Source organism: Rissa tridactyla, chromosome 7 (assembly GCF_028500815.1).
Source record: "Rissa tridactyla isolate bRisTri1 chromosome 7, bRisTri1.patW.cur.20221130, whole genome shotgun sequence".
NCBI classification, from domain to species: Eukaryota; Metazoa; Chordata; class Aves; order Charadriiformes; family Laridae; genus Rissa; species Rissa tridactyla.
The window spans coordinates 34,469,133-34,495,701 of record NC_071472.1 but is presented as its reverse complement, the minus strand read 5'-3'; the positions used below and the strand labels follow the sequence as shown (position 1 = coordinate 34,495,701).

The following is a 26,569-nucleotide window of genomic DNA, read 5'->3' as shown; positions in this document are numbered from 1 at the left end:
AAGTAAATGACAGTGCTTATGTTTGTCTCCTTAGCTGCTTGCGTGTCTTTATCCATCCTTTTCGAGGCCAGGATTTCCTATACTCTCCCTTTAAGTTCTGAAAACCAAATACATACTAAAAATGCTTCATGACATGCGTGTTATTGTAGTCTTGGTTATCTGTTTATATATGCCATAGAAACATGTACGGCACTTGGAGAAGGGTATAATTGGCAGGACTCCACCCTGAGGACTTTGGAATTTACTTAGATACACCACCACAGAGAATGACAAACAGGGTGGAGAAGGGGGAACGGCAGGCTGAAGGTCACAACGCTGCAAGATCATGAACTGTGTTTCTTACTAATGCATGCACCTGGTCATTCATTGCTGTTTTTTAATTGTCGCAAAGGTGTTAGCTTCATAATTCCCATTCTTACCAATAATTTCTTCTCTTGCTTTCCTTCATTATCTATGCATTACAAAGCTGGCTTTTTACAGTCTTTAGAGGCTTTCATCAAAAGAATGATTTCTTCTTCATCAGTTACCCATTTGACAAAGCTGTGATGTACAGCTCACGTTGATCAGAGCCATAGGCGTTTTAGGAAGTGAACCTTGTGGAAAAAGCTCAGTTCCTTCAAGAAGTGCTGATTTCAACTCAAACCCATCATGGGGTTGATGTAGTTTGGACTAAATAGACAGCAACCTACCCTTCTTAGCAGATAACTGCGTTGCTACAGTGGGGGACAAGTGGACAACACGAAGAGCTGCTTAGATGGAAGCTGAGAATGTCAGAGCGTCCTTCTCCGACTCGTTTGTGGTAACTTCTTTGACCAGACATTGACAAAGAAAAACCATGATCTGTAGCACCAAAAAAAGCCTCAAAAAACATAAGTAATTCCACTTGCTGTTAAGTCTCTTTGTGGCATCACCATTCCACAGGGCAGTACACGCTTAAGTAATGTGACAACACATGCAAAACAAAGCCTTACATGAGCATCTTCAGCATCCTGCAGTTTAAACGTCATGGGGAACGATCCACATCTACATGTTGCCTCTACTACTGCAGCCTTCAAGAAGCAAGAGCCAATCTGCCTGTGAAGTGGATGATCGTTGTTGTGCAAAGTACCCACAGCTGTTTGCTTGGCGGAAGAGCATGGAGTTGGCACGCCAGAACACCACACAGAATAGGCTAGCTGAAAAATCAGAGAGTCATAGAATTTGTTGGGTTGGAAGGGACCTTTAAAGGTCATCTGGTCCAACCCCCTGCAGTAAGCAGCGACATCTTTAACTAGATCAGGTTGCTCACAGCCTCATCAAGCCTGGCCTTGAATGTCTCCAGGGATGGGGCCTCCACCACTTCTCTGGGCAACCTGTTCCAGTGTCTCATCACCCCCATTGTAAAGAACTTCTTCCTAACGTCTGATGTAAACCCACCCTGCTCTAGTTTAAACCACTGCCCCTCGTCCTATCGCTACATGCCCTTGCAGACAGCCCCTCCCCAGCTTTCTTAGAGGCCCCCTTCAGGTACTGGAAGGCCACTAGTGTCTGTGTTGGCTCAGTGCTGGTTCAGTGCATCTCACATTATAGCATAAAGATGGCTGTCTTAGTGGTGATGCTCCTGTACTTACTGACAGTGATTGTTGTTCCTCTCACTCTGTGGGGATAAAATAAAGAAAAAACCCTCAACACTCCACTGCCCTGTACAGATTACCCATGTCCCAAACATCTACGAGAGCACTCTCTTGCAACCTCTGCGATACCCAATGGCAACCTAAAACATGAAATACTCAAAACACAGAACATTTTGCCATAGGTTCCTCAGAATCAGCATGCCATCTCCTGCCGTACCTGCAACAGTCGGTTCTAGAAATAATCATTGAACACAGATACCTGCCTCATCCAAAAAGAATTATAATGTTTTTATTTAATATAGGTTGTTTAAAAAATGTGACTTTTTGCCCATGCCAAAATCTCTGCAAGAATCCCACCACATTTGTGCATAGGAAAGAAGTAAGAAAAGGCAATCCTCAATGCAACGGACAAATAGTCTCTGTATTTCACCCAGTCCCTGCTCACCAGAATTGCCTCAGTGTCACCCAGCATGAGCTTTGTACAAACTCCAGTCTTTATACTGAGGGAAAAATGAGCAATTGCTCAATACGTGGCGTCAGTTATCAGTGATCTGGATGAAACTGTCTCATGAGTCTGCCATCAAGAACTACGAAAGGGCTCAAGTCTCAAAGCCTCTGCTCTTCCCACAGCAGCTCCCCTTCAGTGATTTAGGTGAGCTTGGTTTCATTTCAGGTGAGCTTTGATTGCATTTCTGGTAGCAGCAAGATCCTGCAAAATTACTTTCTAGAAAAAGTTTTAAAATAATAGAAAAAAAATCACTTCAGCATTAGATTCTAAAAAGAGTTGATATGAAACACAGGAGAAATGACAACTTGCCATTTAACCATTCTGGAGCAAACGTCTCCTTGGACTGTTTTGGTGGGGAGAACCCTTGCGTAAGTGTTGAATAAAGACCAGTATCTCTAGCTGGAACTAGTATAATCTGTTATAAAAGTAGGAGGGAATCTTTAGTGGGGGCCACTGACTTTTATTAAAGACAGAAAAATGTATTTTTCCCTGAAGATATTTCCCTGTGAAAATACAGTGTTCTTTTGTGTTACAGCCACTGTTGCAAAGTGTGTCGCTGCCAGTTCTGATGCTCCGTTCAAAAGCAGAGACTCTTTCGTGAAGCCTGGGCCTCTCCAACATGTTGACTGTAGTATCTGGTGCTTTGTTCGCTTCATTTGTGATGGCCTTTGTTTCATGTGTAGTTCTTGTTCAAATTATGTTGCGTATGGCTGCAGAAGCCTTGCTTTCTCTGCTTCAAAATTTACGGTTTGTACCTTGCCAGGCTCCACAGGCCACCAGAGAAAGTGATGTAAGAAAGAGTATCTTGTGGTTCCTCTAAAGGTTTTAAAATGCTGCAAAGGACTAGAGAGAAAAGAGGTTCTCGTTTAAAAAATGTTACGGTATATTCAGAGGCACAATAAAAGAGTTGATTTCCAAAGTGGATTTTGTAAGAAGATTTATTTTAATTAAGTGATTTCGTGATGAAACATGGTCTTAAACAAAATAGAGATCAGTATGAAAATAAAATTATACACAGAAAAATCTTTTCCCCAAATGTTTTTGAATAACAGGAAATACAACACAACAGTCCTGTATTCAACTGAGTAGATAATTATGCAAATCTGTGAGCAGTCAAACATTACAGTACATTCCTAGAAGCCAGGCACAACGAAACACACTGTGTGCCCCTGTAACACCCTCAACACATTTCATATCTGCTCTCTCTGCCTCAAAGAAAAAAGTGAAATGTAATGCAATGGAAATGGAGAAAAGGACATACACCATCTTAATGCTTGAAGCACATATTCCCCATTTAGTATTTTGTGAGAGACATATACCAAATTCGGATGAAACTTAAATTAGCTTGTAGAAAGATAGAAAAACTTGGTATCGTATTTGATATACAATCTTGTGAACACTTAACTGAGAAGTATGGAAAGGATTAAAAAATACACCACATGTGTTCTACTTAAAGCTTAGAAATAAATACGCACTCTGTATTCTCAGTGCCTGAAATTCTTTAAAAACAAAGAACTTGGTATAAAATTATATCAAGTAATTGTCAAAAATGAGGGAGATGCACCTCTATACCTGTTAGATTCTGGATGCCTGCATCCCCGCTACAAAAACTTGTAATACTATATGCGCTTTCAAACATGCTGAATAACCCAAACTGTAGCCTAACAAGGGCAAGAATATCGACTGACTTGGGGGTACCAGTATTCCACACCATGTCCCTTCTTTTCCAAGTTTTTCCTTTCCATACTGTACCAGCCCTTACAAGTACAAATATTCAGTCACTTATACAAAAAGCAGCCTTGCTGATCAGGATTCACGGATGCCCTCAAGGCTGTGTCATTCCGAGGAAAAACAGAGTACAAAGGAAAAGCATCCTCCTAAAATGATTTTTGTACTTAATATTATTATAATTCTTCTTCCTCCCTGCAATGCTGATAATAAACAGCAGTCTCCTGAGTGTTGCAGACTCATTGCAGAAAAGTGTCCTGCTATATGGAACTATTGAACCATTATGGTCCAACATGCTAGTTGTCTTCTAGTTTAGGACCTAAAGTTTATATAAAACTCTTACCACCCCAGTTACCATGTTAAAGAAGAAAACTTGCAAGGAATTCTTCTTTTGACTCTTATACTGACTTATCTAATAGTCTTGGCTTTTAGGTGAAGAACCAGGTCAGCTTTTAGGTAGAGAACCAGGTGCTGAAATCTTCCTACCCTCTTGGCACAGTTTTTTTCTGATAATGTTATTAGAGTGTGAATGGAGTCAAGACTTGCATCAGTTTGGCCAAAGCTAACTACATAATTGAGGATATTTTCATTACCTTAAATAAGCTTTAGCAACATCATATCAATCCCAGTATGAGAAAGCAGTCAAACAGTCTTTGTGAAAAGTCACGGTTCTTACATAACCATAAGCTCACAACCTCAACCATCTAAAAAATAAAATTAAAAAAAAAAAAAATCTACATTTTCACACATCTAAATGTTAAGAGATTTCACCATCTAAATGACAGGCCAAATGAAAGTCACCCTCCGTAGTGATGATTTAACTTCTTATCAGATGCTATTTCTCTTGCCGAATGCAGCTAGTAATAAACACAATAATTATTTGCACAAACAGTAAGAGTAAAGAGGACTTCCAGACACCACTCTTATTTAGAAGCCTTCACTTTCCTGAGAGTAGTCCAAATAATAAAAAAACCCAAACAACCCAAAACCAATAAAAGAAGAAAAACCAACAAAGAAGTAAGTTTTCTGATTGTGTACTTTAGATTTTCAAAACCTAATAATTAGGTAAAGTATGTCTTGCAGTTACAGTAACACTAATGTACTTCATGATAAATAGTCGTTTTCCTGCGTACGTTATCACAGCCTAATTTTCAAGCAAAGAGTATCCCCTTTTGTATACCCAGCGGTCAGGACATCTCACTGTCCTGCTCACTATTTGCAAAGTCTAGTCCTTTTTCTGTCCCTTCTCTTTCAGTCTTTGTCTTCTCTCCAGCACTATTCCACGGTTGCATTCTGTATGCTCTGTCTGCTGTGTGAAACTGCCGTATCTTATCATTACAGCACCTACAATTACATTCCGTCCTTAGTATTATTTATGAGGCTGCGGAGATTTATTTGCTTATTCATACAGTAATCTATTTTAAAATTACTCAGCTCCAAAGTCTGACTGCAGCCAGCATGGCAATCAAAGATGATGTCTCAGCAAAATCTTCTTTTATTGACCTGATTTATACTGATAGAGGAATATTTCTAACTATAAAAATTGTAATTCTCATTTAAAGTGGGAGATGCGGTACAGTCAATGGAGTACGTCAGGAGCCGCTCGTATTGCAGTTAGCAGGCAATGCGGATACGGATGCAGATATGGAAGAAAGCATTTCAAGGGCTGTATGACAAAGCCTCCATCTGGCGAAGGCACAGTCCTCACTAAGGTAACACATCACCTGCCGCCGTGATTTCTGGACCAGCACTCACCTGCCTCACTGCAAGAGCCACTCGCCCTTCCAGCCAACAGCCTGAAGCAGCCCATGGGGGCTGAGAAATTCTGGCAATAGAAAACATTGCCAGAAAAATCCCCTACCTTGTTATTAATTTCGCAAAACCAAAATGAAAGGAGATTTTACCCCTGGGTATCTAATCAACTGTTTTCCAAAAAACTTCAAGGACTATTTTTCTTAAACCGCTCACAATCTAGATGTCAGAGTCACTGTGATCCTGTCGACTCTCTGGATCGAAGGGAGCTGCTTTTGTTGCGAAGAAGACCAGTTTAATTCTTGATGAAAAAATAAACAAACGCACTCTGATACTATAGCTGCAGTCAGCGTAGGTGGCCAGCAATTGTCTCTGCGTGACTGTAGGATTGTGTGCAGTTAAAAGGGAGAGGACAGCCAGCCTTTGGAAGACAGCCCAGAATAAAGGAGACCAGAGTCCTGTGAAGTTTTGCAGGTCTGTACATTCAAAAGCTGATTACATTGATGTCAGCACAAAATTACATTAAATTAGCGGAACAATATACCTCCTGAGCGCTTAGCAAAAGCCCTCGAAGTAGACAAGGTTCCTTCTAGTAGGGGCCAAGTGAGAAATTTGTGAAAGCTCTAAAAAAGAAGCAACTGAAAAACAAAATAGAAATCTAATTATTCATAACTTTTTAAGGGGAGGAAGGACTGAAGGAAGCACAGCTCAGGTCCCTTTTGCATTCCCCATAACTTTAAAAGATTTGTCAGAATACATCTGTAGTTAAATTTTTATTATTACTGTTCTGCAACATAATCTGACTGCATTTGGTACATAAAGGAAACAAGTTCAAAATTCCAATTATTGACTTAGAAGGGGGCTAATCAATGTGTGTAAGTAATTATTTGACATAGTCCTCAAGAGATATTTTAATTGCATTTTGAATACATACAGAGACTACAATGGATTGTAACCATTCCAGAGGAATCCTTGACTGTCATCCTTTTACCTACAGTCAGAAGGAGCCTTTCTAAGCAGGGAACAGGAGGTCATTATAATATCACTGATACTAAATAGAACTCTCAAATTAATCATCAGTTTATCTTAAAATACCAATGGCATAACATGGCTCTGAGCAAAGCATGTGAAGTAGAGCCTAAATGAAGTTTCAACCAGAGCAATACCTTTCTTTACAGTAAAATTATTTTAGAAAATACTAGAAAAGTTTGAATAAAAAACTTTTCATAGCAATGAAAATTTTAAATAGTAGTAGTCTAGTGCCGAAACTAGTCAGTCTGAAACTGAACAGAAGCACTATGAAGCTCGCGGTCTATTTGGAAGAGATGCAAAACATAAACCAACACACACTGTGAAAACTGTGTTTATATGGTCAGCTTTATAATTTTGCATACTGCTAACAAAAATAGGTTGTAAAACGGCTTTTAGCCTTACTGGCCTTACAATAAAGTTCTTCTTTCCCTCTGCTATTTACCTAATGTATACTTATTTTTCCAGCAAACAAGCAATTTCAAATTCAACCCCCTAAACTCCTTTTTTTTATTGTAAAATATTTAGGCAAAAAGTTAGACTACTCCAACAGCAGCCACTGTGGTTGTGCTAATAAAATTGTAAAGGATTTTTTACTTGCAATTGGTGAGCTAGTCAAGCCCTGACATTTCTGCAGTTCTGTTTCATACCGCATAATTGAGCCAAAATACGAACAGTTTAAGAAGCCAGGTTTGAGTAACTATTCTGAAATTTTGCTTGGAGTTCAATTTGCTTGCTTGGGGGGGAAAGCATGAGAAGGGGAAACAGCAGTGCTGGTTCAGTATTAATACTGTAAGGTTAACGTTAAAGCTACGTCTGTAGTCTTACGACTGGAGACCAAACTTACTGCTTAATTCCCATTAGTGCTAACAGATAAGTTACCCCTCCGCATAAAAACAATAGCAAGAAAAAAAGCACAACTATTAGTATAATCTAATACAAAAAATTTTCATTTGCTGAAAAGAATTAACTTGCTTTATGCTATGGGAAATGAACTTACACAGGCTATTCAAACACAGCTGACGCACATACCCCTTTTGAGCACAGGAGCTCCCTCAGTCCCGTGACAGCGTGCTTGCGAGTATCTCCATAAACCACTGCAGAAATTCAGTAAATATCTGCAATTCATACTGCTGAGATTACCTTTAGCAACCAGATGTTACCATTATGAGTGCTTCAGAAGGAAGCTTTTGCTTTTCTTTTACTTTTAGAAGGATTAAAAATACATAAGAAACCACAAAACTCTTCTCTTTTCTATAATTTTAAACTGAGCAAACTACCAGTCCCAGCCTCTGCCAGTTTAACTCCTGCCAGAAACTCTGTCTGATGTCCTGCCAGCACGCTACTGCCGAGATTTTCAGTTTCCCTGAAGATTCCATATATTCACCATACGTGACCCGAGGTTAACCGCTTCCATGCGGAGTGTATGTGGTGCCCAGCAGGCCTGTGTACGCAGACGGATTTCACCCTAGATACTCTCTGAGTCATATTAACACCTTTTTATGGTGGTTCACAACAAGGATAAGGACAATTATGTTTAAAAGCAAAAAAAAAAAAAAAAAAAAGGCAATTATTTGATGAATACTAAGGAAAAACAGCAGGCAGGGGGTGAGGGAAAAGGTTTGCTTCTGCTCGGCGGGACTGCGTGTTAAATTGGATTTTGTTCCAGATTGAAAGGCAGCTTCCAATCCTACGATCCTGTGATTCCCTGTGTCACCCTGCAAGGTGCTGCTGACGGTGTGACAGAGGCAGCAGATGGCTGTCCCCTGCCTGCCGTGGGTGAAAACACTGCTGCCCTGACTGCTGCTGCCTTACAGGTGTTGAGCGGGTAAGCGCTTGCTACAGTAGGGACCACACTGCGTAATTTCATTGACTACAAGCTTTTCCGCTGTATTTAGGAGTGTTAGGGTTAAACTGACTGCTGGCAGTGCCAGGTGAGCAAAGCACACCCCTGCTTGGCTGGGATGCTGGGACGAGGTGGGCGCCAGGGACAAAGGCCACTGGCTCCTGCCTGTGCTGCCAGGGGACCTGCTCGCTGGTTTTTGGCTAGCAATGCCTTACTTAAGTGCAGCTCCGCTTCCCGGCAGAGCGGGAAGCATGGGCACCTCACTTAACCTCTTGCGGAGACCTCCCCAGCCAGACTCTGTCTGATGGAGATGCTGCCGGGTGAATTAGTAGAAGCTGTCATCACGCTGGAGCTGAAGGGAACCTTTTGTCTACTTCAGGCTGTCTGGTTTTTTTCCCCTCCCGAAATGCAAAGCTCCTCTCTCTGGACCCTCGTGCCTGCCACAGCACATCATAAGCGAAAGCACCGTGGTCGCCTGTTGCAGTCCTCTGCAGGATGTCCAAGTTGGCTTTCACTTGGGTCATGTTTAACAGGAATGGCTTCTCACACTGAAGGGACAATATTCCACGCAGTAGCCAGGAGATGTGGGTATATTCCCTCCCTGCTAATCTCTTCAGAGCCGCAGCATCACTTAGATCAACACAAAGCGCCGGCCAAGTGCTCAAGGCACCATAGGGTAGCCACATCTGGGCAGTTACTCCTCGTCGCTTTCAAACAGCATTTTTCTAGGGTTCCCCAGGTGATGGTGGCAGCAAAATAGGAAGCAGCAGCTTCTCCTTGGTCTCCCTCAGTCTTAACGCTACAGGGATTCTAAATTCTCTCTCTTTTTTTTTTTTTTTTTTTTTTTTTAACTGACAGCCGCCCCACTTTGACCCTGTCATATCTTTACAGAATAGCGGATCATCGTGACTGATTTCTATTATTTATAAATGCATAAATATAGAACAAATGTGTGCAGTAAATACATTTAAATAAAAATTGACAAGATGCATTTATTGTTTTCGATTTGTACAAAAGCATAACTTAAAAGGCAGACTAGTATAAACTTACTTTGTGCCAAATATTTAAACTTTTCATTCCAAAGAGTTTCTGGTTCAAAACTTGTAGATACAGTTTGGGAAATCTCCTTTTTTAGACCACAGATAACACAGTATTGTAAAAATCAATATTCTGCAGTCCTTCAACCGAGCAAAAGTTGCATTCTGCTTCAAGTTCCAGAGTTTTAGCTACTCAGAGGATGGATCATATGAAACATGAGCCATGCTGGAGTGACCTGATGAAAAGTCAGTTTGCCTACTGCTCATTTGTGTTCTGAAAAAAGATGTGCATTACGATCTGTGACATGCAATCATAGCAAAGACTGATAAATATATGTGTAAAAATAGGGTGACGTGTTTGGATTTTTCTTTGCTACTTCATACCAGCCAGAAGTAGCGTAAGAAAACCTGTTACTTAAGCGAGTCCCAGATGTCATGCAGAAGCTCAACTGTTTCTGAAATAAAAGAATGCTTTCACTCAGATTTTGCAAGTGGGTTCTCCTTTGCGCAAGTAACATTGTCTCAGTAAACCCGAAGGTTTTTCTCAGTCCTTGCTGCCACCACCGCAGCTGTACCTGCCTTCCGACTCGGGTGGAGTGGCAGTCTTTGCTGACGACATCTCCACAGACGTTCACCTCCGTTGGAAAAAGACTCCCACAAGAACAAGCAGGATACCACCCTGAGATACCCTTTCAAGAGTCTCCAGAGCGAGAATGTTACCTCAAAAGCTACTTTTCCCACAGAACAAGGCTTGCTGTGCTTCAGCGCTATCAAGAGGGCTAGCGCAAGGCTAGACTCATGTTCTCGTCATCCAGTATCCAAGTGCAACTTCCTGGAATTTTAAAATGTGGTGGATGCACTGCGTGACAGCAGCTGTACAAGAAATGGTGCGCAGCTGCACAAGCGTTCCACAAGACCATCTGGAGGAAAGTACCAAAAATAGACGCGAGCAAGCCTCGTGTATTTCAGAAAAAGTAAGTGTAAAGAAATCGGTGTCCATGCAGTGTTTGATATGCCTTAAAAACCCTTTCAAATAACATTTGATAAGAAAACTATTTATCAGTGAAAATGCAAGCTTAGACACTATGAACAGTTTACATCTTGTAGGTGTTCCCTGGTACGGGACAGTGGGCGTTATGGCCAGTGGCTCACCTTAAAGTAGGTTACTCGTGGGTTTGCAGATGAGCTAGTGTTTTATGGTGCTGTACAAATAAAAAGTTGTGGGGAGCATATGAAATATCTGTATTAAACTCCACTGCATTAAGTTATCCAATGCATGAAAAATGACCCAGATGCATTTAAAATAAATGCATATTACAATATCATATATAGTATTATAAAATTATTACTTATGTGCACAGTCCTGATATCTATAGACATGGCACCGTGAAGAAAGCCTGGTTCCTAAGCATTTTTACAGATACTTGATAGTGATGCAGGTTGCTATCAGTCAGATCATGATGTCCCTTCAACTTTGGTACATTCAGTGCAAAATATTTTTGGGAGTTTTTTTACTCTTATAAAAATAAAAGGCATTTTTTTCCCTTGAGAGTGCTTAAAGAATAAACACTAGCAGAATGTCTGTTCAAGCATGGAAAGTGACAAAAAACAGAAATAGCGTTTTAGTTTGCTTATTTCCTGTTTACACTCTAAGAAAACATAATATAATGAACCTACAAAAATAAACAGAAGTCACTGTGTTAGGGCTTTTTTCCTGATATGCTGTGATAAATTGCTAGTTTCTTCTTAAAATAGTTTCCATGCAGTATAAAGCATAAAATCAGTCTTATTAAGTCCATTATAACAGCTCATCTTTTGTCAGACACACCACTGGCAAAGACATTTCCACAAACCTCCTTAACGCAGGCCGTTGTTGTGACACCCTTTGTTGCTGACTTTCCTTCCAATTCACTTCTGCCCCAGGAACTTGAACTCTGGTGCACATCATGCAGCAAGCACTGGATACGCTATTAGAACATATGGCATAAAGTAATGTAACTTCATGAATTAAAAAAAAAATAATAAAATCTATTGTATGATTTTGTGATAATTTACTGAGTAGGTAAGGGGCTGAATGATTTCACATTTTGCCTTGAATTTTCTATTCAACAACTTTGATGAGATTCAGGTTTCGGGTACACGTCAGTTTTGCAGTAGCCAGGTTGATCACAACATGGGATCACGTTTCTTGTTTGCTCAGAACATAAACTTAGGAAGTTTGGCCGTCCTGAAAAACCATGGATTGCAAGACTTGGTTTTCCCTGCACATCAGGCACACTCTAGTTTCACTGTAGAGAATTCTGCCACTACCACAATGCTTTTTAATTGCTTCATAAGCTCTTTCATGGAACCTCATTATTTGAATTGCACCGTGAAACAATTTTCCCCTAGGAAATCCAATACAAACGTTCATTCATTCCTTGAGAAGACAGATCCACAAAAGTCCAATGAGCTGGGCACTGTGGTTTGTGTATCACTCAAGTCCAAAAGTACTTGTCTCTTCAACTGCTGTCAACAGTTTTTCATATAACATGGAGAATGATGGATAAGGGGGAAGGTCCAGACGATTGAAACAAGTGTGAGCCCTGAGGGGGGGAAAAAAGAGGAGGTGAAGCAGCACATTATTTAAAAAGTTCAAACGAGAACATGCAGACTGGTATGTGCTTGCATAGAGAGGGGCAGATAGTATTCTTTCAGAAGACTTTGTTCTGTCAAATGATGTTTTCCAATTGAACAGGTAGTGAGGTTTAATCTATTTTCTTCTAATTAAAATAGGCCAGTAAGAAGCATTTATGAAGCTCTTTAGAAACACACTGACAGCCCAAAAGGCGTGGGATAAATTTTAACCATTAAATGTGCATGAGAAAAGAATGATATAGCATGGTACAATTCAAATAGTCTGTTCTGGAATCTTGGCTTTAAATGTATCTTCTGAGAAGCAGTATTTTTTTTCTGTACTGATACTTGAATACTATATTTGTAATCATAAACAAGATATTTCAGTACACTGAATATACATAAGATATTAGATTTGATGAAATATTAAAAAATACTCTAGATATACCAGAAACAGTCCCCCAATAGTAAAGGGCAGACAAGTTACATGCTCTTCCTTCTACGTTTCCTTGGCATATGGATCGTGTTCTTGCAAAGTTACCATCTGTGTTGATTTACACTATGTACGTATCTGGCCCCGCAAGCCAATGACCTTTAGAATAATACAGTTTGTGATTACAGAAAACTATGCATGTACCTGCAGCATACCGCCCTGCTTGCTTAAGAGGACAACCACGTGGTTTATTTCTCAGTATCTGAAGTCTACCACCTACCTCAGGTTTTTGACACACTTGGAACTGACTCTTGAAACCTCTTCCAGGGAATGAAAAGGGAGATAATAAAGGTTTCTGCTTGTAGCAGAACAATGGATATCATGGCCTGACCTCAGGGCAGGCTAAGGATAATACTTTCTAAAGCACTCTAGTGGATGAACCTGCTCTAGTGAAATAAAACAGCATAACTATTAATGCAATGGGTTCTTGAGGAAGAAATGATGCAGAGAGAAGCTGGAGGAAGCATCTTTTCTGCTTTGAAGCTTTGTACCGAAGCCTTACTTCAGACTGATTTTAGAGGATAAAAACCTTTTTGTATTTTGGCAGGTCTCTGTTTGCAAATACTTTATTCTTTTGCAATAAAACTCATCACGGAGTTATTTAAATACAATCCAGCTGAAAACCAAAGTTTTCCTGCAGTGACCTGCCCTTCATCAGTATGACCCGTATTAAGTGTAAATGTATAACATCAATGGAAGGAGTGAACAAACTCCCTCCTCGCAGCAAACGCAACTCCTCATTTAACCTAACCACTCCCGGAAATCCTAATGCCCACGACAGACCTGTACCGAGTTTCCACTGAGCCAGAAAGTGCTGCCTTCCATGGGAGCAAATTTATTAATTGCTGTTTTAAGTGGTTCTCAGCTGCCAACTACGGGGATGGAACATGAAGTGAAGTGGGTTAATCGCGTTTGTTAAGAACATAAGAGTCCATAACAAACCCTCACTGAAGGCGAAACATTCACTTAGTTACAGCCTTATAGTGTCATAAAAACATCAGGCTGAAGAAATGCATACGCATTACAGAAGGTCATACTATTATTATAAACAAAGTCCAAACATCAAATATGCAATCACTTAAAAAAGCATTGAATTTTGCACCCTCCCCAAATACAGTACGCTTTCAAGTCCGCTGCTATGCTGTACAGCAGAGAGGGCATTTCCCTGCCCTGTACTCCAGGGGCCTGGTAAAATTTCTCCACCCTTCCACCCCTCACAGGCTCCTGTTGAAAAGCTTTTTTTGTTCTCCTCATTTGCCTCTCCAAAATCCTTACAAAGTAGTATGTGTGATAGAGATTAAATTATTATTCCATTTCCCACACTTTTTTCTTAAAAAAAAAAAAGAAAAGAAAAGAAAAGAAAAAAATAAATTTCCCTTTTGAAGAACAAGACTGATTTAGACCCGGCAGCAAATGGGCAACTGGAACTCAGTGATCCCTTGAGTTCAGTGTAGAGTGTGGAAGAGTCTTAGGCAATTAACAGTCTAACCACATGATTCTGCTGCAGGAGGCTGACAGCCACTCATTAGAACTATGGATCATGCTGTGTGGGCTGTAAAACCACAAATTATAACAGGCATAGTGTATAATTAGCAAGGGATTCATTACAAACTGGTTTAATAGTGAGCCGGCACGTTGTTTACATTTATGAAGAGAAATGAGTTTTATCTTAATTTTGAGGGCAATTTTGAAAATGCAATCACCTACTTTGGAAAACCAAGTCATTAAAAACGACAAAAACATAAGATCTTTGTCTTCTGAGGGAACGCATGCCTTTTTCACCCTAGCAAGCAACTTTGTAAGTCTTGAAGAAGAAATTTTTTTTTTTTTCCCTCCGGACAGTATTTTCCCATTCCAACATTTCAAACCATACAGGCACTAACTGTTCATCTTCCTGGACTCACATTTTATGACAACATGAAAAACCATCTTGGTTCCTGATGGATGGAAATTAATCTCCCCTTCCGCTTGATTAGAGTAGTAAAATGGAGTGACTTAGGGTTAAAATCCAGCAGTCAGACATAAATACTATTTGCATGTGAATCATCACATGCGCGTATATATCACGAACCCGGAACCAACTTCTCAACATGTAAGTGAATGGAAAGAGTAACAGTCCCTCTGCTGATTTAGTGTAATGTACAATACAGGGTGAAAGAAGGAAGTAGAAGCGGCATCAGGGATAGCAACAGTTAAGCTAAACCTGAAATAATCAATATTTTCAGAGCCCTTTTCAGGGCTCCTGACTTATTAGTCTAAAAGACAGTGACAGAAGCTAGGCAACCTGACACGCACCTCACTGAAATCTCACTATTTTGCTTCAGCAGAACTGATGACACAGCAGGCAGAACAGTGGGAACTGGGTAAATATCTAGTGCATGCTTTTGTGTTTATATTCACAGCTACTAAGACCACAATCGCATATCTAAGTCACTATATTAGTTGCCTTCTGTGTCTCAAAATCAAGAAGAAGAGATGGGGATGGGTATTCTTACGTGTTTTCATCAGTGCAGCAGTTTTTTCAGAAACAGAGGAAGAAACATAAAGTCCACTGACTTGTTGAGTCCTAGCTTTTGCCACCCTCGTACCATTATCAAATTTCACAAGCACTCCCACTGAAATCAAAAGGGCAACTTGCAAAGCGTAACACTGCTACGAGTGAATGACGGTGCCTTAACACAAATGCTTTAGTTATCTGAGAATCAGTAAGAGTCACAGAGTCCTAGGGCAGCATTCTCGGCAGATCCAGTAATGTGTTTACACACGCAGGGCTTGTTTGGAAACCTCTGGAAAGTTCGCTACTCGGGGTCGTGGTTAACGATGTCTTACCTTCAAGCCAGTACTACCTGGTGTTTGCACAGTAAGTCTTTGAAGCTGGTAAGACGCAAGCTGAAGCTATGCTGCACGCAGGAGCTAGGTATGTAGAAATGCAAATACTGCTTTCTGCTTAGGGCTTAGCCCATTTAAGCATAAATGTGGAAGATCATTTGTTTTTTATGAGATCAAGGTTCCACATACAAATGGCAGGAACGGCCAGCTCATGACAACGGTAGATGTTTGTCGTGCACAGTTGTTTTCATTTTAACAAGTGTGGTGTTGGTTTATTTTAATTCTCACACTTGTATGTTAAAAACTATCCACAGAGAAAAACATCAAATGTTTCCTAACCAAGGGGATCATAATGAAATTTCAATTTCAATGCATTCTCCTAAACATGAAGGCCTGGCATTTCCCTACACTTGCTGAACATCTTACGGTAGCAAAGATTCTTGACACATTTGTCTGTGCTGCACTACAGGAAGCAGTTTTATTCTGCAGTTTATTACAACCAGGGCTCTGCGTATCCTTTTCAGAGGAAATTGTGAGCATCCCGTTCTGGCACGTCCTGACCTTTGCCATGCTGCAAACGGTGCGTGTTGGCACCAGCAATTCCAGTATTTGAGAATATACAGAAGGACTTCCACAATCTCTTTTCTTACTTAAACTCACAAGAAAATCTTGTATTTTGAAGTCAGAAATTATTTTTTAAAAATAAAAGCTTTTTCTTTTTGAACAGAATCAAACCTAGCCCATAGGTCAATCACAATCAAACTATGAAGCAGACTTACTGGGCTACAAGGTATTAGTAGGCCCCCAAAAGATATTAGAGCATTTGATTTGAAATAAGAAATTTCCAGAATTTGCTTATCTTTAATCCTCAGTAGCCAGGCTTGCATTTGTACAGTGGCTTTGTTTAAAGGCCACCTGCTGTGCCTGTGGATTTCACAGTGCCACTTCTGCGTCTTTGACTTTCTCAGTGCGGTTCAAACGGCTGCCTGCAGGCAGGAGCCAACCCCAGAGACGTCTCTGCCTCTGACTTTACGCTGGAGGAAAAAGCCAAGGGTTGTTGGTCAGAGAAGCTCTCTGCGTGTCTGACAGGCGCCTTGTGTCTAAAAAGAGACTTTGAGTGCAAGTTATTCTGGAGGTATCTTGTTTAAGACGAATGGGCTAGGATTAGGGTTGAATTTCCTCCATGGATCAGCCCAGCCCAAAACTACCACCACAGGCTATAAGCAGCATACTAAAGCTGAGATCTGATTAAGTAGAGTTAGTTCACCCACACTCCGCACACTAATCTGTATGTCTAACCACTGTTAACCCATTCTAGAGGCTACAGAATTATAGACCTGGATGAAAGGAAATCTTCCAGAGACATATTGGCCTGATCACAACATAGAAAAGACTGGAAAGTGACAATTTTTGTCAATGAAGTGCCCATGCTAGATTTCTCTTGCATCACTCGTATATTATTAGTGCAGTCCTGGTATTGTTACTGTTGACCTTTGAAAACAACTCTCTCTTGTTCCTCTTAAGTCAAAATACACCTCTTCTGCAGTTCATAACTTGCCTCTTCCATATTTGTTGACTCTTGACATCGGACAGTGCATAAAACTGACATCACTAAACTATACCGTAAAGGCTGTGTGTGTCTAATGCGAAAAGTCTGATATCAGCTTTCACTCAGACACAGGCACAAGTGCTATTCAATTTTAATTCCTATTAATTTTTGCTCCTAAGTGATAACTACATGTTCAGGAAGTAAATACTTGCATATTTAATCAAATATAAAAAAATCAAATTCTAATCAAAATACCATTCTAATATAATCTTCCATGAAAAAAAGCATTACAATATGGATGTCCACCACAGTCACACTGCCTTGTCCGTCTTATGAGAACAAAACTGAGTTCAAAGAAAAATGGATGCATCATACGCTGGAACAATGGAGAAGGAAATTTTCATGTAAGCCATAGTATATTTGCATATTCAGTTAAAACTCATTTATGTTTCTCAAACAGCTTATCTGTTATCCCAGTAACTGATATTCTAAAGTATCTCGAGCATTAATACGCACACAGCCGTACCTTGGAAGAGCAGTGATCTTTCCCCACTTTTCTACGCAGAACCTTCTCGGACCATTGCTCCCCCGTAGAGAGGCAAATCCCTCATAAGGTATGCTGGACGTGCCTGTAACAAACTGCCAGCGCAAACAAAACATGACGGATATTGGATACACAGATGGTGCAGGTTAGAAATTTACTGCTGTCAGCATACCCACTGAAGTCCAAATGCTTATGTAAAAGCGCTCACAAAATAAGGAAATTTGTGAGGCACAAGTAATAAAAGCTACTCCGAATAGAGGATAAGGGGAAACGGGCCATTTCCTGGCAGGACTCTAGAAGAGACAACTTATCAGATTGATTTCCTTCAAAGGTTTCTCTTTGGAAGAGTAATTATGCTACAGAAACACTGTAGAATAAAACACTCTTGATATCAAGTTACTTAAACTTAGGCCTAAATGAGTTTTTTCTTTACAGTTTTTTTTCTGTATTAAGAGGAACTAATAGAAAAGTAACAAAGTATGACAATGGCTTCCTCTTATGCCTTTTTGGCTGTGTGGATTTCAATATCTTTACAAACCATTATTAAATACTATAAGAAAAGGACTAAATTCTGAAGGTTAGGTAGAATGCCCACGGACGTTTGCTGAAATGCTGTCTGTTGAGCAGATTTAGTTAGAAACTGTCACGAACAGAGCAAACATGGTTTTTTGACAGATCAGAGGATACTTAATTTTTAACGATCTGGATATGATAAAAACTTTTGGTTAACCGATGTGATAGGAACATATAAGCAGACATCTCTGGCTCTCCATCAAATGAGATGTCCCACACTGCTTTTTACAGACCTTTATAAAGTACTTAAATAAAAAAAGAAAATCCTTCATCACACTCATATAGGTAACTCAATGATCAGATGCAAATTCTGAATTGTTAAAAACAGTGGATTTCATAATACCAAGAACATGGTATGGTGTGGTGTGGGGGGTTGTCTGTTTCTTTACAGGCATGATGGACGTAACCTGAATTTAAAAAAATTAACTCAATAGTAAATCCACACGTATAAATACTCCTCTGTTGAGAGGTTTTTGTCCTTCATCAGCAGGATGACTGGATTCTGCAGGCTGACTTAGTGAAAATGGAATCGGGCTGATTTTCAGGTTTTCATCATTATTTTCTAATTTTCTAATTTGAGGCACTTTCATTTCCATCTAAGCTTTCTTCTTCCTAAGCTGCACAAATACTGTTAAAATTTCTACCCAATCAGCTACCAGTTACAGAGTCTTCCTTTTCTATCTTCACTAGTCTTAATGTACATTTAATCAAACAATAGTAAAGGATCATTGACATCAGATACTTTATCTTAAGTGTATTTTTAACTTAGAAAACTATAAAAATAGTTGTGAGCTTCAGTCACTTAGAATTATTACAGGAAGTCTCCGAGGCTTGTAAGGTTATTTCCATTAGGCAGCATCACCGTTAAGTTTGTGATGCCATATGCCCGGATGGAAACAGTTTAGCATCTAATTTTAACGCTGCAGACTATTTCTACACAGATCAGCTGATTTCTTACCTGTAAAAGTCTTAGTCGTTGTTCATTGTTGAATCTTTCCACAGCAGCCCAGAACCACCGAATTACAATGTGATTGTCATGATAACCTGTTAAAACAGGAAGAGCCTTTGAGTGCTACAGAAGTGATTGACAGAACCAACTTTCTGTTCAGTAATTTTACTTCTTAGCTAAGAGCTGAGAGAAAACTATTCTTGAAATCATTAAAAATCTTAAAGGCAGAGAATTAATTTACTAGGAGTGCTTTTGCGAGCACTTCTCCCATTAATCGGTCACTAACAGGAATGCCAATTCTTGAAATATTCCAGTGCTGTGCTTTTTATATATCTAAAGCTACAAACGATGCTGCAACTGACGCTGCAACCATCTCTCTTGAAGTAGTTCCCAAATCTTCCATTGTTCTCAAATTATCTCAACTGCCAGCCTGCAGTCACTGGGATTACTTCTAATTCCCTGTCATCTTTGACAGTGGAGAAGAGGCAGATCCTAAGAATGGTTACCGTTTCCTTTTGTCTCCAGTGTCTGGGTGGTACTCTACTAGTGTGCGGGTGAGCACAGTACCTTCTGTGGAGAAGGCCGCTCTGTTAGGCTGTCCAGACAAAAATAGTAAGGGAAGAGCTGCATGGGGAAGCCGTGAAGCAACCAAAATGGACAAGTTACCTTCCCCTAACACAAACTTAACCACAGAAATTCAGAGGATACTAAAGATGTATCTTGTGGGATGGTTCTTTAGTGTCTTAGGAAGGGGTACTTCCAGGCCACCCAACACTGCCAGCGAACAAATCAGAATTAAGGTTACCTCCTCTATACTCTGTATTATTTCTCCAGTCGCTCAAGTCAATTTCTGCTGTTCCAGCTATAACGAGTTCCAGTTCCCTGGCGTCAAACACAGACACGAGCCTTGCATCAACCACCTGTGAAAGGAAGTAAAACGCATAGCAATGTTTCTTCATTTATTGATTTCTGCCTCCCCATAAAAGGCTTGTCTGCTACTAAAACCTTTATCAGGTAACATTTCTCTACAAATGGAAAGAATTAAGGTCTTTTTCTTTTTAAAGGCAAATAAATGTACTTTTTCTTCCGTTGCAGTTCCATTCAGTTTCATTAGAGGATCGCAGTGATTGGGAGAGAATTCTATTGGCAAATAATACTGAATTATTTCAGGACAAATTAAGTTCAATACATCAATCTAATTATCCATGTTAAAACAGGAGAGAGAGAAATACCTTGGAATATACTCAGGCCAACGCACTACACTGAGTAGGGCATACGCACAAAAAACCTCAAAGGCCCAATAAAGAAACAGATGGGTCACCTCAGCAAGCACTCACTGCTAATCATACAAATAGTGATCAATAGTATTTTCCAGTTTAAAGAAGATATAACCATAGTGTTTAAGTCAATGACTAACAATGATACCGCCCCCCAGTCCCAATAGTGTAAAGACACTTCTGATTATATATGTATCTGTTTTTGGGAATTCTGTATTTGGGAAATGTATATGAGGAGAAAAATATTTTGGGAGGATAAAGGAAGAAAGTAAATTTAATTTTGGAGTTTTTTTACCTCATAGAAACCACGAACTAGACTTTCTGTTTGTTGTACAACTCCTCTCTCAATTCTCCATTTCACCATTCTTTCTATGTATTCTTTCTTGTTCTTTTCAGTGACGGGGATGTTGGCACCTCCTGGCTTTAATTCCCGTTCTGTGATCTTGTGAAGAAAATGACCAAGTGACAACAGAGTATTATAAAGACAAAAGAAAGGATTATAATAATTTAAGCTTTTAAATTGAAGTAATTCCTCAAAAGCACTAGCCAAGACCGACTTCAGCGAACTGGAATATGTGAAATAAGAGGACATACAAAAAAATCTTTTTGTTTGATAAAATCATATTTAAAATCCCATTTAGTCCGAAGAATCTTGATGTTCAGTATGAAGAATAAGCTGAGAAGAAAAAAGAGTCTTTACAACTATTAAAGTAGTGAAGTCTTCTAAACAATATTGTAACTAAGGTGTTGTAATACCTTTGCCTACTAACGCTGCTGCACTTAAATTCAGGTAAACTACCTCCAGCAGAGCAATACAAAATTTTGATATTTCAGATAGCCTCCAGAAAATCTCCTTAACCAGAAAGACATGTTTGACCAGATACAAATAATAATCCCTACTCAGATTTCAACATTGTTTTCATCAACCAGAATTTTATAAAAACAAGTTAAAATCACCATGGAATGATAATCATTCTTCCAAATAAATGTTTATCTAGCAGTAGAATACACAAAGGAAATTAAATTAAGAATCTTGCACACCTGCCCAAAAACTTCTTCATTTACAGTAAACGTGAGATCTAGGATATCGTGTATATCATTGTCTTTCATCCACTGCAAACTCTGGTGAAACTCCTCGTCGAGATATTCCAGGTCACTCAGGTCACAAAGTCTAACATAAAGAAGAAGAAAACACAGATGATGATACAGATGATGGCAGTAGCATGTGCTCAGTAACTAAACTCAGATAGGACAGTCCTGAAAAACAGACTGAGAATGGGAGCCAGGAGAAAAATCAATAGAATAAAGAAGACACTACTTCAAATCTGTTTGTTTTGCATAGTAATAGCAGTTACTGTATGACACAAAGTGGTTTTGTTATATACAAAACTCCAGAATTTATTGATTTGAAGACACTCAAGTGTAGTTTAAGTGACATCCTGCAGTAACAGCCCCTACATCAAAGCTGATGCATTGGGCACAATGTCCCATCTGCAGAGGTGGTCTGCACGGCCCATCAGTTCTGAGGAAAGTGAAGGCCCAGGGTTCAGATGGAGAAGTTGCATGAATTAGGCTGTAATTTTTAATTTTACTGTTTAGAGAACCACTAAGCTAAACAATTAATTTAATTTGGCAGGCACACAATACTGGTATTAAAGTTCATCTGAGCTAAATCCTCATTCTTATTATTCTGTTAGCATTTAGGTACTTTCAAAATACACGTGCAATAGGAATGGATGCATTACTCCACACTATTAGAATGTATGATGTTTTATACGAGAAATATCCTTCAAGACTTCTCAAAAACAGCTTTCAAATGGAGGGCAAAGAGTGAAGCACCTTAAGTTCATTAGGTCTTAATTCCAGCCATGCTAAGGAAGTGCAGCTCTCATTGTTTCAGCAAGAACAGGAGTAGTAGTTCTGAAAACAAAGTCTAAAGTATATCAAAGTAAAGCTCCTTAAAATGGAGATTGCCAACAATCGGTCTACCTCTGAGAATGGGTTTTGCAGTCTAAGATACAAAGTGATTCATATCCTATCCTGTGAGTCATTATAAGACAAATGAATAAGAACTCTATTAATATCTGGAATAAAACCACAGCATTTCATTGTACAACTTCAAACGTAAGATTTTGTAGAAGAAAGCTGATAACGTGGCTAAAACAAAACAGGAGGTTTTCATACCAATCAGAAACAACATTCTGAGTTACTAGGTAACTGACTAATAACCATAAGTGGAAACAATAAAACTTTAAAAAAAAAAAGTCCTACATTGAAATAAAATGATTAAGTTATAAATAATGGCCTGTCTTGCTTGATGATAAAACACCATAATTTATCCATACACAAAATGGCATCACCCACGGGGAAGGAACCAAACAAAAAAGGAGACAGAACAATTCTACTCACATTCGGAGGAGGGCTTTATAAAAGGGTCGTGTAAAAAAGGCATCTAGCAAATACTGATGTATCAGAGCAAGACCAAGAATTCGACCACTAAACCTGAACCTGGAAGAGAAAGAGTTACAATCGTTACACTGAAACTTTGTGGTTTCTACACTGCTCTGTCATCAAAACTTACATATATTTCCAAACAGCATTTTAAAATCAGATAGCTATGTCTGAATTGTGGTATTTTTGGTTTTTTCTTTTTTTTTTTTTCTTGTACATTCTTAGTAAGGCACAGAAAAAACACAAGTCCGCAGGGTGTGGAAAATCCCTCAGATACCTAAGTTGCAACTTCTCAAAAATGTCAAATCCCTATTAACCCCATCAACCCCTGCCAGACCAGCCTCTTTATAAAAGCATATCTTCCAAAACCGTAGCCACTCTCTATTTTCTTCACAAACCCCCACACAGGATTAGCTTGTTTTCACATTACTGGGAGGCCAAAGGTTTTTCTACCCTTTCCCAGCCTGATGGTTCTTGCTCTCTGTCCTTTCCGCTCGCTCTTCTGACTGGTGATTATGGAGGTCTATATATATATATATATATATATATATATATATTTTCGTGAACGGCAGCCTGAAGCTTTTATATGTTCCACAGTGCTCTCCAATCCTATGTCAATGGGATCTAAATGATCTCCTCCTCTCCCCTCTCTCTCTCTCACCCTATTATCTTAATTTTGTCAGGTGAGTAAGGAGGGTTGGGGGATGGGGGCGGGGAGGAGTTTGATAGGTTTGGGATCAGATGGCAGCAGCTGTGAAATAGTAGGGCCTTTGCAAAAATTCCCATAAGAATAAAGATCCAGTGTGAAAAAACCTCCACATCTCTGGAACTAGATTTAAGTCTGGTATTCTTTTTCAAAGAAAATGTTTCTTAAACTTTCTGTTTATGCATCCTCAGGAACATTTTTCTTGGAAAGATTAGGGCCTTATTGTGCCTGCCTGTACACAGGGTTTGCAAGATGAGGATGTGGCATGCACAGCCCTCTCCTTCCATGTGTAACTGCTTGTCACAGCTGCATTTTCTGAACTCCCCTGAGCCTGTACAAGACCAGTGCTGTCACCGGCACCAGCACTCCAAAAAGAGAAGGGGTCTGGGGGGTTATGCCTCCCTTGCCCCCAGGGTCTCTGGTCCAGCACTGCAGAAGTCAGGGATGAATATAAAACGTTGGCACAAGCTGCATAGCACGTAAGGGTTTTTTTCTCCCCTTTTTGCCAGAATGTTCTGCTTTTCCAGTACAGCATATGCCATCTATTATTGCAGTATTGTAATTCAACAGGTAGACTGCTTCAACTAACTAAACTGGATGCAGCCAACCATTTAATTATCTATTAATTTTTAAAACAAGTAATGAAATTCCATTCTGATATTAATTCTTCATAACTGGCTTCCAATAAATAAGAACTCGGTACCTATCTGTCCTACACAGACGAACAGCTGTCACTCCATTATTACTGCAATCTAGCTACCTACACAGCAGAACCCTCTGTTAATATTCACAGTACAGCTTTACAGACTTTGGTGATGCCAGGATTTAAATCAACTGAGGGCGATTTAAACTGGCTTATAATGGTGAAAATGGGATTAAGTAAAAATCCTTGATAACTATTTTAGTATTATGTTTGTACGTACAGACTTTGCTTAAGAGCTATGTAATCAGCAGTCTTCCCCCCGCCCCCAATTAAGATACCTCCATAGATTTCCTTCCAATTGGTATATTGGGTCTTTCCACTGAGGAGACAACTTTACTCTTTAGGAAGACTCAGACAAATTATATACAGTAACACTTGTTTGAAATCTCCCTTAATCTCCACAGCTGACAAAAAGCCAATGTTTCATTCTTTTCCCCCCCCCCCCATGCACGAGAGGCTAATATTGCTTTCATGAAATGACTGCTAATGTACAAGAAATGCAGAGAGTTGTGTTCTGAGACAATCCCATGGTGCACTTTCCAAATCATAGTTTTGCTGACCTTGTGAGAAATAAGAACATTTAAAACCACAAAAGAAAACAAATCAGGAAACTCTAAAGAAATGTGATTATGTTGCTGCTGGTTAAAAAGATCAGATTCTGTGTTGTATGTCCAAGCAGATATGAGCAGTTGTCTGCAAGGGAGAACAACAGAAAACATATCTGAAAAACAAAAAGAAAAATAATTCTTACCACTCATGGTGATTGTCTACAAAAGCAGACATGGGACTTATTTGTACTGTATAGGTATCGTTGGCTGAATATTCAAACAAACCATAATACGGATTGAAGAGCTCTCTAGACACCAGGAAAAAAAACTCTCTTGAAGGTCCACTGTAGTCCAACCTTTAAAGAGAAACTTGACATTACTATAAAGCGTTCACTGTGTGCAAAGAAATGCAGAAAATCTACATTCCTTATGCTATATTTTAATTAAAATTGGTTAAGATTTTAACCAGAACCCTTATCCTGAAGATTGCTTAATGCCAAGGTATGTGAAGTCCTCATGGGGCTATTCTGAAATGGAATGGCTTGGAGGACCGGAATGAAGTGCTCCATGCAGGCTGCTCTCATCAAAAATTTTGGCTCCAGCCGTAATGGCCTCTTTGCCACAGGGATATTACCAAATAATTGGGGGCGGGGGGGAAAACATGAAAAGAGCTAACATTAGATCTGTCTGCATCTGACAAATGAAGAATGAAAATGAAAAATGCTCATATTCTGTCTTTGCAGATTTGCAACAATAGGACAATTTGCAGGATAATCTTTCTGTTTTGTTTCTGCAATATAATCTGAGATTACTTCAGTGATTTGTCTTTCTTGGTCTGAATTTTCTTGTCTGTCTTCCAAACTTGAGCGCATTTAAATGTCTTTTGGAGAGTGCATTTCCTTTGGTTGTTTGGGGTTGGTTTTTTTGCTATTTCAAGATTCCGGTACTAATGAACAAGGAATCTAAATAACCCCTTCTTCCTGAATCATTAACAAACTTCATTGCTGACAAAGCACTGAGACTGAATTTTGACATTATGCTGCAGGTCATCATTATGTTTCAGTTAAGTATGAAGTTAATGCTCTAGTAGAGTTTGAAAATGGGAAACTAGAGATTTTCTTGTGGGGAAAAGAGATTATTAGAATCCTAACAAAGAGTTATAAAGATACACCTTCTATAGATATAAGATTTCATACTTGACTTTTAAGGAGATCTTGCTTTTGACTAAGACAATGCACAGACGGAAGTATCACAGAGAAGGTCAGCTTTCACATAGGACTTCTGCTACTAATGTTTTGACTCATGAACTTTTACAAAAGACAAACAGATGAGAGTTGTTTCTGAGGCTGAAGTTGTCAGGAAAGTAAAGGTTAGGTACCATTATCAAGTTGAGGACAAAGCTTCTTTCCTGTGTTGAATAAAAGCCATTTTCCCTTCAGTCATTTGGAAGCACTTTGCTTCTGTTAAGCTTCAGAAGTGAAGTACTGAAACAGATCTTTACCCTGGCAAGAAGGGCAGATTCCGTCCTCAAATTGCAGAAAAAAACCCCACGAAAATGGTTAGGTATCATGGACAACTGTTGGATCTTAATCTTGGCACAAATACCAGGATCAAGCAAAGGGTCATCTGGAAGACTCTTGCAAACTTCTGGGAGAATCAGACCGACTACGAAATTTTAAGATAAAATAGAAACTGTGTGCTTGACGACCAGCCATTTCATACAGATCTTTTTGTACACAGAGTTACTGTGAGTCATGTTAAATAAATCAATCACGAGAGTCCTGCACTGCCAGTCAGATTTATCCCACAATTAAAGGC

At 39.4% G+C, this 26,569-nt stretch overlaps 1 protein-coding gene across 7 annotated transcripts in view; it reads right to left on the bottom strand.

Moving 5' to 3' along the window:
- Window positions 1-2,491: 2,491 nt before the first annotated feature.
- The window catches only part of HECW2 (HECT, C2 and WW domain containing E3 ubiquitin protein ligase 2), a 203,515-nt gene continuing 179,437 nt past the window's right edge, over window positions 2,492-26,569 (bottom strand). For 4 of the 7 annotated variants that reach the window (XM_054210353.1, XM_054210351.1, XM_054210350.1 and 1 more), the window contains 8 exons: window positions 24,955-25,107; window positions 22,753-22,851; window positions 21,385-21,514; window positions 20,639-20,785; window positions 19,872-19,986; window positions 19,076-19,161; window positions 17,527-17,639; window positions 2,492-12,098 (listed from right to left, as the gene is read on the bottom strand). In XM_054210353.1, the coding sequence (XP_054066328.1) occupies window positions 11,987-12,098; window positions 17,527-17,639; window positions 19,076-19,161; window positions 19,872-19,986; window positions 20,639-20,785; window positions 21,385-21,514; window positions 22,753-22,851; window positions 24,955-25,107 (955 nt within the window). In that variant the 3' untranslated portion in view covers window positions 2,492-11,986. The remainder of the gene's footprint in view (window positions 12,099-17,526; window positions 17,640-19,075; window positions 19,162-19,871; window positions 19,987-20,638; window positions 20,786-21,384; window positions 21,515-22,752; window positions 22,852-24,954; window positions 25,108-26,569) is intronic. The other 3 variants (XM_054210347.1, XM_054210349.1, XM_054210348.1) reach the window with 1 other exon arrangement.